At 40.7% G+C, this 15,210-nt stretch overlaps 1 protein-coding gene across 10 annotated transcripts in view; it reads left to right on the top strand.

Moving 5' to 3' along the window:
- Window positions 1-854: 854 nt before the first annotated feature.
- Window positions 855-15,210, top strand: part of ubr4 (ubiquitin protein ligase E3 component n-recognin 4) — a 196,346-nt gene continuing 181,990 nt past the window's right edge. For all 10 annotated transcript variants that reach the window (XM_048561072.2, XM_048561074.2, XM_048561075.2 and 7 more), the window contains exons 1-5: window positions 855-1,060; window positions 8,853-8,950; window positions 10,022-10,125; window positions 13,759-13,888; window positions 14,006-14,145. In XM_048561072.2, the coding sequence (XP_048417029.2) occupies window positions 927-1,060; window positions 8,853-8,950; window positions 10,022-10,125; window positions 13,759-13,888; window positions 14,006-14,145 (606 nt within the window). In that variant the 5' untranslated portion in view covers window positions 855-926. The remainder of the gene's footprint in view (window positions 1,061-8,852; window positions 8,951-10,021; window positions 10,126-13,758; window positions 13,889-14,005; window positions 14,146-15,210) is intronic.

Raw genomic sequence — 15,210 nt, forward strand, 5'->3', positions numbered from 1 at the left:
TTTATGATATTTTGACCAACTCGCTTATTTCTGCAGTGTAAGTTTTACATAACTAATAATGTAACATTCCCATTTAGCTCTTTTAGCAGTATCTCTTAAGTGTTTAACTGGAAAGAGGGCTGAAAAACTGAGTACTTTGACTTAATCGAAGTTGGTGAGAGATAACAAATATGATGTTGCTTTATTGCAGGCGAGGGCTGGTTTGAGATAGGAGATAATGGGAACTGCAGATGCTGGAGAATCCGAGATAACAAAGTGTGGAGCTGCATGAACACAGCAGGCCAAGCGCAGTACCTTAGGAGCACAAAAGCTGACGTTTCGGTCCTAGACCCTTCATGGCCTGCTGTGTTCATCCAGCTCCACACTTTGTTATCGAGGGCTGGTTTGACCTCTGTTTCAAAGGATTGTTATTCTTAAACGTTATGTGGTTGATTTACCATAATAATAGGGGGCTGAAAAGGTAAAATTGAGAGGACAAGTTAAAGAAGATACCTTGGAAATGCAGCTTTTACACACTAAATAAAACAGCGTGTGACGTAGGTTTTACCCCAGCCCCTCCCCCTCGTTTGCTAAAGACGAATTCCAGAGACTAGTTTTGTATTCCACGGACTATGAGGCATTGATTATGCGATGTTTGAAATAATTAAAATATAATTAACAAAGAGCAATCTATTTCATGTCATAGAACTCAGCTGAAAATAGTAAAACTCTGAGCTTGCTTCGGATGAGATGAGGGATTTGAAACGGGTAAAGTTACTTCAGTTGCAGCGCTCCTCCACAGAACCAAGGCTGGTGTCTTCCGGCCGCGCCCACCAAGAATTGCACGCTGGGATCAGCGGACCGGACGACTTTGTGTGGCACGTCAACGGTAACGGTGTTAGGCCGCCCGGAGTCTTTAGAGTGTTGCACCAGAAGGGCTGCGGAAGATGGCGCTTAACTCGGCCCCAGCACCAGAGCCAGATCCGGACTGGAGTGCTGCGGTCCGCCCGCTTCTTGCCGCCTCCTATTCCACCTTCGAGCCGCGGGACATTTCTCAACTTTTCAGTTCAATCATTAATAGGTAAAGTAGGATTGGGAACACGCCGGCCACCGGCCCGGGCGGGAAGGGTTCGGGTGCAGGATTCCTGGAAGGGTGGACCCGGTAATGAGCCCCGAAGTCTCGAAAGATCTCTCTGTTCAGACTTGGGCTCCCTACGTTCGTTAGGATGGTGGGGGTGGCAGTCAGGGGAAGAAAAACAAGCGTAGAACCTTCTGTCTGTTGGAACAGCCGGGAACTTTCTAGTATCCGAAGCTCCGAGGGGGAGGGGCTGGATTAAAATGTACCTCACACCCTCCTTTTTTTAATATATTAAAACTACATTTATGAAGCACCTTCATTTTAGAAAAGTATCTGAGGCGTTTCGTGGATTTCAGTGTTGAACCAGTATCCTCGTGGTAGGAGGTGAGCATAGTTACTTTTACAGTATGGAAAGAGACTCTTGCTCCACCGTGTCCGCGCCGGTCAGCAAGTATCGACCGGTTCTTATCCCATTTTCGAGCACTTGGCTGGTAGCCTTGGATTCTGTTGCGTTTCAGGTACTCATCTATGTACGAATTAAATGTCTCGAGGGATTCTGCCTCTACTACTCCTTTGGCAAACAGTTCCAGATATCCAAGATAACAAAATGTGAGGCTGGATGAACACAGCAGGCCAAGCAGCATCTCAGGAGCACAAAAGCTGACGTTTCGGGCCTAGACCCTTCATCAGAGTTCCAGATATCCAGATGGGTGAAAAGACTTTTGTTTGAACCTCCTGCTCCTGACCTTAAAGGGGAATATTTTTCCCGACCTAACCCATGCCCCTCAGAACTTTGTAGACCTCAGTCGGATCCCTTTTCAATCATCTTGTCACCAAGGAGAATTAGCTGAATTTCCCCAGCAAAGGCAGCATTCTGGCGAATCTTTTTTGAACCTCTCTAATGCAATCATGTATTTTCTTTAGTGTGATGATCAGAGCTGCTGATAATACTTCTGCCTAAGGATATGTACAACTAATAACAACCTTGCTGTTGTAGTCAATGACTTGACATATGAAGGAAATACCCTTGTCTTGCCTTAATCATCCTTATCAACCTGTCTTTCTGCCTTCAAGGTTTTATAGATACACATCCCAAGGTCCCTCTAATCCTCTGTGCTTTCCAGGGTCCAAGTATTTAATGTGTACTCCCTTGTTAACCTTCTCAAATGTATCAACTCTGATTTTTGAGCGTAAATTCCATATGTCATCTTGTATTCCAAGCTTTTCCTCGTTGCTGTTTGCCACGTGACCAACTTGAATGTCATCTGCGCATCTTCTGACGCCTTTCGATCATCACTTTCTTTCCTGCCATTAAGCCAATTTCGATCCAATTGATAAATTACTCGATCCCGTGGGCTTTTAATTTAACCAGTCTGTCATGTGAGACATTGTCAAAAACAATATTGAGGTCCATCTAGATATTTTCTAATCAATCTGTTCAAACATATTATGACACATCTGGTGCAGGTATGACTTGAACCCAAACATCCTCGCCCTCCAATAGCACTACAAGAGTTCCACTGAAGTCATGTAAACTACATCAGTTGTCCTTCTCTATGCACCTAGTCACTTACTCAGACTTAAATTTCACTGGCAGATGTGGTGAGATTCGAACCCATGACCCCAAAGGATTAATTTAGGTATGTGGATTAATAGCCCACTGGCATTAGCCACGAGGTATATGTTTCAAATCAAATTTTCAATTTTTAACAATGGATATTCAAAGATCATCTTAAAGGATGTCATACGTACTTAAGTACAGTGAAGACAATCACAACATACGAGGACACATCATAGGGTGATTAAACAGCACAAGGTATACAAAGTTACAGCTGAACACAGTACACAAAAGGAAGATCAACATTAGCTTTATAATTTGAGAGGTCCATTCAACATCCTAATAACAGAGAAGCTGTTTTTTTAACCTGTTGGTACAAAAGGTTAAACACGTATCTTCTGCCTGATGGAAGAGTAAAACCAGAGTGGGAGGGGGCTTTGGCTGCCTTTCTGTGGCAACAATAAGTATAGATGGATTTGATGGTTGGGAGGTTGGCTTGTGTGATGGTTTGGGCTGTGTTCACAATTGTCTGTAGTTTCTTCTGGTCCTTGGCAGGGCAGTGCTATACCAGGCCATCATGTACCCAGATAAAATGCTTTCTGTGGTGCATCTGTAAAAATTAAGGAGGGTCCTTATGGACATGCTGAATTTCCATAGCCTCCTGAAGAAGAAGAGGTGTTGTGCCATCTTGACTGTCGCATCTACATGGGAGGACCAGGATAAATTGGTTGTCATCATTCCTGGGAACTTGACGCTCTCTGCTTCAGCTCTATTGATGTAGATGGATGCATGCCCTCCTTTCTTTGTAAAAGGTTGAGGAAAGGAATACTGGAGCTTGTGCTCCTCTGTTTGGGCGCAAGGGTAAGAGTATTTTTAAGATACTGGAGTCAGGAACTTTGGGCAAGTATAGTGTAGAAGTAGCTGACGTTTCAGGCCTAGACCCTTCATCAGAGAGGGGGATGGGGTGAGGGCTCTGGAATAAATAGGGAGAGAGGGGGACGCGGACCGAAGATGGAGAGTAGAGAGTTGCAATGGGAGAGAGATTCCCTGAGGTTGGTCCGGAGGGAGGAGGGTAACCTCTCTCCCTATTTATTCCAGAGCCCTCACCCCATCCCCCTCTCTGATGAAGGGTCTAGGCCCGAAACGTCAGCTTTTGTGCTCCTGAGATGCTGCTTGGCCTGCTGTGTTCATCCAGTCTCACATTTTATTATCTTGGAATTCTCCAGCATCTGCAGTTCCCATTATCTCTGATACTATTTTAACCTCACTGCGAAGCCTCTTCCAGGGATGCCTAACCTGAAGAAGTTACCCTCCTCCCTCCGGACCAACCTCAGGGAATCTCTCTCCCATTGCAACTCTCTACTCTCCATCTTCGGTCCGCCTCCCCCTCTCTCCCTATTTATTCCAGAACCCTCTCCCCATCCCCCTCTCTGATGAAGGGTCTAGGCCCGAAACGTCAGCTTTTGTGCTCCTGAGATGCTGCTGGGCCTGCTGTGTTCATCCAGCCTCACATTTTATTATGTAGAAATAGCTGTCTGCCAGTTATCCACTTAGTTCAATTTATATCTGTTCTTTTAAAACCCTTTTGGTTTTAAACACCTCTTGTTAGGTCAGTGTCCTCAACTGAAAGGAGTTGAAACCATGTTTGTGCAATCTCTTCACTATAATTTTGGCGATGTCAGAGTCTGTTTTGGTTTCGTGCTAATGACCCTACCTCTGAGCCAGGATATCAGAGTTGAGATCCTAGCTGCCCCAGACGTGTATCATGACATGTTTTATAAACAACCTGTTCAGACATCTATAAATGCGTTGCACGGGACTCCTTTTGTTGCATTAGTCGTATCTTTGCTTTTGAGTTAGCTATGGGTTCAAGCCGCACCTGCTCCATAGGGATGTCGCAGCATGTTTAAACAGGTTGATTAAGAAGATATCAAAATCATAATATCTGGGGGCTCTTGCAGTGGTCGTGTCCCTGCCCCAGAGCTAAGAGGCCTTTTCCAGAGGTGTGTTGTGATGTCTCTGAATTGATTACAGATTCTCTAAACTGTGATGTCATGATATCCATCCTGGTAAATCTGTATTGTTTCCTTTCCCTGAGGTCTGTCTAAAATTGAGTGCAGGTGGAATCTATATTAATGAAACCTAATTTCTTCCCATTTCAGGTAAAGCTTACATTTCAATAGCCTGAATGATTTTCTGTTATTCCCATTGCTAACTTTTTTGCTATTTTTTTTCTCCTCTTGGGTACTCAAGTACTTTTGCTTCCCACAGTTTCTGATATTTCAACATGATGAAAATAGTCTGATTTGTCTTGTATGGAAAGAAAATGATCTCTCTCGCCTACTTTTAATTCCATTACCATTGGGTTTCCCCAATCGCTTTCTGTGCTTTGTGATGCCCTCTTTCCGTCAACACAGTTTCCTGTGCCTACTGTCTAGTACTAACCCAGTGTCGTCTGCACACTTGGATTGTAAGCTTTCTTTGCTTTGTCGCTCTTGTTGAGATGAAAATCCGAGGTCAGTGTCCAACTTCTCATCACAAGGTTGTCTCTGATTTCCTAAAACTTATGCTGACCAGTCGTGTTGAAATCCCATTAGATATTTTCTAATCAATTCGTTCAGTGGTATTATGAAATGCCTCCTGTCTCAGAGGAAGAAACACTGCCACTGCACCATAAGGGTCATCACTTTTATTTAATATCATGTACCCCATTACATACAACTAAAATAGGTATTTATTTTGAATTTCCCTATTTTAGTTGATTATCCCACATTAGTTTTCTTCTATTCGGTGCAGCACTCCTACAAAACGTCAGTGACCAGTTATAGTTTATAAAACATTACGTTTCTGATGTTAAATTGTGAGCAGTAAGCATCCCTGCACGCTAGGCCACTTAATGGTATAAACTATCGAAAACAATAGCCTATTGTCTTATTTTTCTGATATAGCTGAATAAAGCAGAAGATGCTGTCAGCTTCCAACATAGTTAAAATATGTGTTCGAAGAATGACTCTGAGTCTGTTCTAAACTAAAGTGGATAATTAAACTCTTCTTTGGCTTCAAATTTTTGGAGTACTTGCGTTTTTTTTTATTTGCAGAATATATGAAATTACTGCTGTGGATAACCTGCTAAATGATGGCAGGTTGAACACATGATGTGCTGGTGACAGCTATGGTTACATAATCCTAACTGAATAAAAACTAATAGTTGTGTGAATGTATAAGGAATATAAATAGACTGAGGCTGGATGACTATGCATATAGTTCCTGTGTCTGTTCATACGCAATGCAGTAGCACTCTGGAATCCACCTCTGACTTGCAGTTTAATCTGGGCATATTTTTTAAAAAAAAACACAGACCTCAGATGGTGAACCTTCTTTATCCAGCTTCTATAATGAGTTAATGATAGTTTATCTGTTTTGTTTTGTCATCCACTCAAACTGTTTTGGTGAATGCATTGATGAGGGAAGTTGTCTCACTTGAATTGTAATTGCTGTTCACAAGATTTGTTTTTGTGTACACTGTCAAATGGAAGTTTCTGCTGCTTTTCCTAGTCAAAATTTTATAGCTGGTTGAAGCTAAAACTTTGCCAGGTAAATTAGTACAGTGAGACATGATGTAAGAAGGCTAATTATCCTCTGGTTTGCAGTTTGAGCAAGAAACAGTAACTACAAGTGGGACAAACTGCACATACTGTAAATAGTCAATGTAAAATGCATGCTAAAGAAAAATGCATCAGTAATGCTTGTGTCAATATGGCACCTACTTTGTTTAAACTCTTCTTCGTATTTAAATTGGCTCAGTTGCCTTGGTTAAAGCCTTTTACTAACATCTTGAGTGGGAGTAAACATCCGATGGCTCTTTTTGAGTAAATATAGGATCATTCTCCTCTGAGACCTGGATGGTATTTTTTTTAAACCAACAGCATGAAAATAGCACTCTGTGGTCACATTTTTCAAATTGCTTATGGGACATTTGTGTGAGATTGATTACCAGGTTTCTTCATTACAGCAATACCTGCTTTGTGCTAGAAAAGAGTTTTGGAAAATGCTGAGAACCACTATTCAGGCATAGGCTATTCTGTACATCCACTGTACCTAGTAAAGTACAGGCATTACCTTGATTTTTATTTAATTCATTCTTGAAATATGATTATTGCTGGCAAAGTCAACATTTGTAGCCCATCACCTGCCAGTAATTAACAGTGTAGTTTGAATCCTTTAACCCAGGACATTGCCTTTTATTTTAGCTGCCATTGATTGTGTTTTCTGTGACACATTTCAGGAGTGCAACCCACTGAAACAGTCGTTGTAATCTTTGATCAGCTTTGGATGCAATTCTCTGATCTGAGGCAACCAAACATCAAAAATTCTGGACTGCAAGTTTTGCTACAGTACCTCCAAAGGGCTCAAGGAAAAGTGCCGCATCAAAATTCAGATAGGCGAGATCAGTGTTGTCCATTTGAAATTGCTCACAGGTCATTACACGAATGCTGATTTAGCCATTGGAAGCTGGTTTAAATTTTAAAGATTTTAGGTTTTTATTTGCTAAAGAGATCAAGATGTGGCAAAAAAGCAGGTTAGTGGAGTTGAGGTACATTTCAGCTTTGGGGAACAGGCTTGAGGATTTGATTGGCAGCCGCCTCTCATCAGACAAACAATGTAGGAACTGAACTGGGCCATTTGGCTTGTTGAATCTGCTGTGTCATTCAGTGAGATCGTAGCTGATGTGATGATTTACAACTTCACTTTCCTGCCTTTTCTCCATAACCTTAGATGTTAAATTAGTAAGGGAATCCATCTCCGAATTGAATGTGTGTAATGACCTATCTGATACAATCCTCAGAAGAAATTCCTACTCGCTGCTGCCTTAACTGGACAAACCCTTGTTCTGAGAGTATGCTTCCCGGTTTTAGACACTACTGCAAGGGGAAGTAACTTCTCTGTATGGAGTCTAGCCTACTCAATCTCTCCTCGTAAGACAGTCTCCCCGTATCTGGAATCTACCTAGTGAAGTTTCTTCGGCCTTTTCCAATGTAGACCTTTCCTTCAGTAAAGAGACCAGACTGCGGTATTCCAACTGTGGTACAGTTTTAGCTTGACTTCCCTATTTTTATACCCCGTTCCCTTTGCATTAACAATATGCATTTGTTTTGGGAGATGCTTTACCAACATTACACAGTAGAGGTAAATATACTTTGCAGTTTAATGTTTTAATGTGCATACCACAATTCAGTAACCACTCAATGGTTAAACTTATTAAAAATTTACAATAAATTCACAAATTAAGGTTCTCGTGGAAATACTGACATATGCCCAATGACACTTTGTTCCACAAGTTAGAAATGCATTGAACTGTGGCTGGATGTACAACTGTCCACATATAGCTCGATTTAGATATTCGTCAGCTTTCAGAACAGTTTGTTGAAAAAGGTACTTCAGGATCCATTGAAACAAGCCTGACATTGCCCAAACTTTAATAAAGACTTGTATCCCTTAAAAAGAGGCTACTTGTGTGATATTGTATTTGTTAAAGCTATGAGTGTGAATATTAACTGAATTGCAAAAACAAATAGTGATCACTGGAATTTTTGCTGATGAAAACGATCACATTCCCATTGTTTATGTGCATATTCCCTGTCAGAAACCTGAACTATTATTATGTTTTTGTTTCAGCATAGATTGTAAGTAGGGGAACTTGCTTGAATAGCTCTGCCCTAGTTTTCATTTTGGCATGATTACTGCACACACATCATAATCTGCAATGTAAGTGCACATGTTCAGCGAGTCTATTTTTAAACAGCCCTAGCCCCTCCTCACCCTCCCTCACCTCCCACTTGATCACCACCCCTCATTTGTACCTCTGTTTTTCCCTCCCTTTTCCTTGCCATCTTCCACTTCAGAGGGCAGGCTTGAGTGTGAATTTGAGAAAAGTGTAGGAAGCAGCAAGGGGGGTGAGGTAGGGTAATTTGAGATGAGCAGTAAATGCTAGTCAGAATCACCCATATTCCTTGAGGAAAGAAAAATAATTTACCTCTATAGTGTTATGCACTTCCCGAGCCCAAATCAAAAAGCCTTTTAGCTGTTTGGCGTTATAAAGCTTAAACTGCATTATAACTCACTTCTAAGTTAGAAATGTTGAGTACCGAATTGATCCATTACTGTTATTTCTTTGGGGTTGGTTAGTTTATACTCATGTTGATTGGAAGTTTATAACTTGATTGTTTTGTGTTTCAGTGAGAAGCAGATTCTGCATCATGACAAACAATATGAACCCTTCTATTCCTCATTTGTGGCTCTCTCTGCACATTACATCTCAACAGTCTGTGCACAAAGTAAGTGTTTCTAATTGACTCTTCTTTCATTAATGCTGTTTAAAGTTGATAAAGAAACGAACGTTTGCCTGTATGAGAAGTCTTTAATCACTATTTTGAGCTGCTTTTGTGTTTAAAATCTCTTGAATCAAGGTGGAATTCAGGGTGCTACCATGATTGCGGCATAAGGAAGTGGTGTGATAAGAAAAATGTGGGCATTTGGGAAGTCTGCGTTTAACACAACAATATTTTTGCAGCACTTAATTGAACGACTCAAAATATACATGCTTTTGGATATATTGTTTCACACGGATTATAACAGAATCATGAAATGATAGAGCAGAGAATGAGGCTCAGCATTTGCTAAAGTAAGATATCCATGTTGTTGTAGAAAGCTGGGTTTACTTTTTGAATGAGATGAAACTAGGCAATGTTGCCCACCCAAGTAATCCCTTGCAGACAAAATTATCAGAACCAACTCAAAATGAACAATATTTCAAACCCAGTTTTAGCGTCAAGTTACTGGACTCTGAACGTGTGAACCAGGCTCAATCTTCTTGTGTTCTTATCTGACTTGACTTGGGGTGGCACCGTGGCTCATTAGTTAACACTGTTGCCTCAGAGTGTTGGGGACCCGTGTTTAATTCCACCCTTGGGTGACTGTCGGTGGAAAGTTTGCACATTTTACCTCTGTCTACATGGGTTTCCTCCCACAGCCCAAAGATGTGCAGGTTAGGTGGATTAGCCCTGGTAAATTGCCCTGTCATGTCCAGGGATGTGCAAGCTAGGTTGAACAGCCATGGGAAATGTAGGGTCACAGGAATATGGTAGGGGGGGAACTGGGCCTCAGTGGGATGCTCTTCAGAGGGTCTGTGTGGATTTGATGGGCTGAATAGCCTGATTCCATGCTGTAGGAATTCTGATGATTAGCTCTTCGAAAGAACTGACCAATTAGTCCCATTCAAGTATTGAGAGGATTGCTACAGGTTAGTCGAGAATAGCAACAGATTTTTTCATCTTTTATTTCCTAAAATACTTAAGGTTTTGAAAATGCCAAGTCGCCACAGCTAATCTTAATTCCAATATTTATAGTTCCTAGGAATCAGCTGCTGTCTGTTGCAGCTGCATGTAAAGTCCTGATTGAATTCTCATTGATGCGCCTTGAGAATCCAGATGAAGCATGTGCCGTTTCACAGGTACTGATTTTAAAATCTCTGGTTGTCATGCTGTCTCTGTGTTATGTGTTTGTATTCTTCTCTGCACCCCCCGCCCCCCGCCATGTCCCATCTCTCCACCACCACTATTCCTGCTGTGATATTTAACATTGTTACTGGTGTGTCCTAAAAAGAATCTGGGGAAGAATGGAATGGGTGTTACTTATCTACATATTTTATTATTTGACAGTTTCTCCAGAAGTTTCTCAACTTTGACAATTGCAAAACCCTATTTATTCCCAAATAAAACACTTGACTTCATGAATAATTCAGGATGGTCAGAGTCGTGGACAACGAGCTACTTAATGGCAGTGCTGACTGAACTTCAAAATAATTACCGGTCTCTTAAAACACATCATCTTAATACTTCCCTTACTTGAGGGATGTAGTTATACTGGAGGCAGTTCAGAGAATGTTCAATAGATTGATTCTAAAAATGAGGAATTTGTCTCATGAGAGATTGAGCAGTTTACATCTATGTACTGTGGAATTTCGAAGATTGAGGGAAGATCCAGTCGACGTATACAAGATGCTGAAGGGGATTGGCAAAGTGGACGTTAAAAGAATGTTTCTTTATGTAAGTCAATCTAGAATGTCAGGTCAGAAGTCTAAGAGGTAGCAGATTTAAAACAGATGAGAAACTACCTCTCGGTGTTGTGAATCTATAGAATTCAATATCCCGAGTGAAGTGGATGCTGAACATTGTGAGTAAATTTGAGGAGCTGGACAGATTTTTAGTTCATAATGGGTTGAAAATTACAAAGTGGGCAAGGAGGTGAAGTTGAAGCTGAGATGAAGTAAGCCATGATCATATCAAATGGCAGAGCAGGCTCGGGGGTGCTGAAATACCTATACCTGCTCCTTGTCCTCGTGCTCAGATTATGAGAGAGGAAGGAAATTTCAAAAATTCCTTTATCTTTTGCAAACCTCCCAATTCTTATGCAAATTATTGCTGGCTGGTATTAAATAAACTAGATTTTCCAAATTCATGATAAAATGGACTCAACAAAATTATCTATTAATCTCAATTGCTGATGTTTGTTTTTCTCTTCTACTGTTCTTGAGTGGCGATATTATATTGGCAACTCTGTCATTCTCCTCAAAAATTCAATTTCCAAGGATATTTGAAATATTTCCCCCCCATTCAGATTCTAAAACTTTTGTCACCCAAGTTTTTATTACGTGAATTCAAACGCATTCAGATTTTTAAGTGCATTCGATCATTATGTCTCATTTACATATTGCCCCATTCTTGCCATTTTTAAAATTATTCATTCACAGGATGTAGCTGTCACTGGCTAGGCCGGCCTTTAGTGCCCAGAGAGCGGTTAAGAGACAGCCACATTGTTCTGGATCTGGAGTCACATGTAGACCAGACCAGGTTAGAATGGAGGATATTCCCTGCAGGACATTAGTGACCCAGACAGGTTTTTCCTGACTTTCAACATTGGTTTTGTGGTCATCACAGCATGATCAATTATAGATTTTTTTGTTTTCAATTGAATCTAAAACCCGTCATCTGCCATGACGAGATTTGAATCTGGGTACCCAGATCGTTATTCGTATCTCTAGATTAACAGCCTAGTGATCATACCACTAGGCCAGTGCCTCCCTGTTTGAACATCTATCCATCAGTGTATAATCCAGAGTCTTTGATCTTTCCTGTGAATCCATCCATGGCTTACTGTCCTTCTGCAGTTAGCTCCAGTCCTGTTTTCTTCCATGGACTCTCTATTCAATCCACCTTTTGTTTACTGGATTCCCTCTGCTGTAGAGTTAGTGTTTTGTAGAAAGTAACAAAAAGCAATCAATGTCTGCCAAACTGTTGTTCTATATCTTAAAGAATGGAAGTTATGCATCTGTGAAATGAGCCTTGGTCATGTCCTGTTTGAAGTATTGTGTACAGTTTTGGGCAGCATTCCTCAGGAAAGAGGTAATCACCTTTTGAGATCTGCAGCATATATTGATCAGAACCATCCTGAGGTTCAAGAGGGTTTAATTATGGAGACTAGTTGTAAAAATGTAGCCTGGATGCCTCTAGAGTTGAGCTTTAGCAATAAACTTGATAAGATGTTTAAACTATTAATTTGTTAGATTATGTTAAACTATTTTAAGGAGTTAATAAAAAGGGGCATAATGTTAATATTGAAGCTCATCTAATGAAGTATGAAATCAGTGATAATGGGAACTGCAGATGCTGGAGAATCCAAGATAATAAAGTGTGAAGCTGGATGAGCACAGCAGGCCAAGCAGCATCTCAGGAGCACAAAAGCTGATGTTTCGGGCCTAGACCCTTCATCAGAGAGGGGGATGCGGTGAGGGTTCTGGAATAAATAGGGAGAGAGGGGGAGGCGGAACAAAGATGGAGAGAAAAGAAGATAGGTAGGGAGGGGGATAGGTCAGTCCAGAGAAGACGGACAGGGAGGTGGGATGAGGTTAGTAGGTAGGAAATGGAGGTGCGGCTTGGGGTGGGAGGAAGGGACGGGTGAAAGGAAGAACAGGTTAGGGAGGCAGAGACAGGCTGCGCTGGTTTTGGGATGCAGTGGGGGGAGGGGAAGAGCTGGGCTTGTTGTATGGTGCAGTGGGGGGGGTGGAGGGTGAGCTCCTTTCTGCAACACGCAGTCAGACAAATTGAGACAAAAATATGAATGGTTCTGATGAGAGTTCAATGACCTGAAAAATTAAGTGTTTTTCTTCTCAGACATTGTCTGGCCTACTAAGTTTGTTTTATCCATTGATTTTTGTTTTTAGTACAAATCTAGAACACTTTCTTACATCAAACTTATCCTGCTATCCCAAAAAACTCTGGATGTCCAAGGCTAGTTGTAGGTGTCAAGACTGAGAATAGTTTTTTTTAAGTTAAGCTATTAGGGCAGTAGAATGAAAATCAGAAAATTAAATCAAGATGTGGATGAGTTGTGATCTAATTGAGTTGCAGAATGTGGGGATCTTGTATGACCTGTTCATGCTCCTAATAGTCATATGTTTAACCATCTCTCAGAAATTCCTTCTTTTGTTGCCTTCTTTTAAGGAGGTGACTTTCGCTTTTAACTTTTCCTCTGTTCTGATCTGGACTGAAATGTTTTGCTTTGTTCAGGATACGTATTTAGAATTTAAAGACCAATTATGCACCAACCTCAGTAAATTCTGTTAAAGCTTTATGATGGCTAGTTGAGAAAACAAGTGAATGACTGAAAAGTAGTAGTAAGGGAGTCTCAATAGTTTTGATTTGCTGATCAGAGGTGGAACAATGCCTTACATCATGGGAACCCTGGATAGCACTGACCTCAGCTAGAAGGAGCATGCGTCCAGAAATAGTTCAAGAACGAGCTTGGGTTTAGTGATGCCAATCATTGAAGAGCTTGTCAGGTATGAAAGATGGTACCTAGGAGATGGTGCCTGAATGTTCTCATCAAAATTCAGTAGGTGTAGGAAATTAATCAGTCAGGAAGAAGAAAAGATAACAAAATGACAAAAATACAACAGGAACCCTGAGAAGCTTTGTCCGAGTAGAAGGCTTTTTCCTAAGTTTGTGTTAAATTATATGTACTCTAAATATGTAACATTTTCCTTTTTTAAAATCCTATCATGTTATCCTCACTACTTCCTCCTCAGAAACACTTGATCCTTTTGATCAAGGGCCTTTGTACTGGTTGCAGCCGATTGGACAGGACTGAGATCATTACATTCACAGCAATGATGAAGTCAGCCAAACTTCCAATGACAATAAAAACTCTCTCAGATGGTAAGGCTTTGACCCTGATCATCAAAGATTATTTTGTGGGTATGGTTAATCTTTGTGCAGTTGAATATCGACTGTTCTGCTGAATAAATTTTCTTATCAGTGAATCTCTTTACACAGTGGAGGATCAGAAAGACTCTGTCTCTCCAGTGACACCTGAACTCAGACAGAAAGAAGTGCAAATGAATTTTTTAAGCCAGTTAACTTCAGTATTTGACCCAGATGTGTCAGCCTCATCTGCCCCTTCTCCGGTGGTTCAGGTATGGATTTATGAAATAAATTCTGTGTATTTTCAAGTTGACCTTGTTAACATCGTTCCCTTTAGGTTGGATAGTTGGAGGTGCTGAGCACAAGTAATGTTCTCTTTTGTGGCACGTGCATACATGACCATGTGGCAGTTTTAAAAGGATTGTGTAGTTCCAGAAACTGGCCAAGCATGACAAACAGAATTCAGAAGAAATGTTACTCTGTTTTTGTTTTACAGCCATTAACAGATGTCCTGTGGTAGAATACCTGAGATTTCAGATATTGTGAAACATGGTTAAAAATGTGATGGTGATGTGGCATAGTTAAAGGATACCATACTTCATTGCTGGTAGAAAAAAAAGGCCATTCTTTTAGAATAAGTTTACGCCAATAAACTCTAGACAAATTTTGATTCAATGTGATGATTTTGTTGTGTTACTTCTGAAACAAAGCTTGTCTTTAAACCTTCAAAACTTATAAAGATGGTATGTATGTACTAAGGGTAGGAGTTTTAGGAAACAAAACTTTTTTTTTTTAGTTTTCACTCCTAATCAACATTAAGTACTGTGGATGATGTTCAGTAGGATAAGCACCCTCTCTCCCCGCATAGGAGCAGGAAGCCATTGATCCTGTCAGAAATTTAATTGGATGATCCACCTGATCTTTTCAAATTCAAAGGTCATGTATTCTGTACCACAGGAGCAACTGTCACTGTGCCAATGCAATAATAGCCACCTGCACTATTTGCTTGAATTTGTACCAGTTCAATGGAAGTTAGTGCTCAAAAATTATTAGCTGTATTTTGACATGGACTTGTACCTACTGGGAACTGGATCAAAGTTGCCTCAAACTTTGTCTATAAATGCCTAGTTAACTGTTAAGCTTGTTTTGATGCCAGCTAGAAGATGACAATGCAGTATTTTGTGCATTGCGACTTAGTCCCAAATTTATTTATGTTGTCTATTTGGGGATTTTTCACCTGAGTATAAATAATTCTATACATGTTTAGAGGGTGGTTAATAGCAAATGTAGCAAAGAGATATAATAAGGAGTTAGAATGACTGCTTCTGTAGGGGAAG

The sequence above is a fragment of the Stegostoma tigrinum genome, chromosome 28 (genome assembly GCF_030684315.1).
Source record: "Stegostoma tigrinum isolate sSteTig4 chromosome 28, sSteTig4.hap1, whole genome shotgun sequence".
NCBI classification, from domain to species: Eukaryota; Metazoa; Chordata; class Chondrichthyes; order Orectolobiformes; family Stegostomatidae; genus Stegostoma; species Stegostoma tigrinum.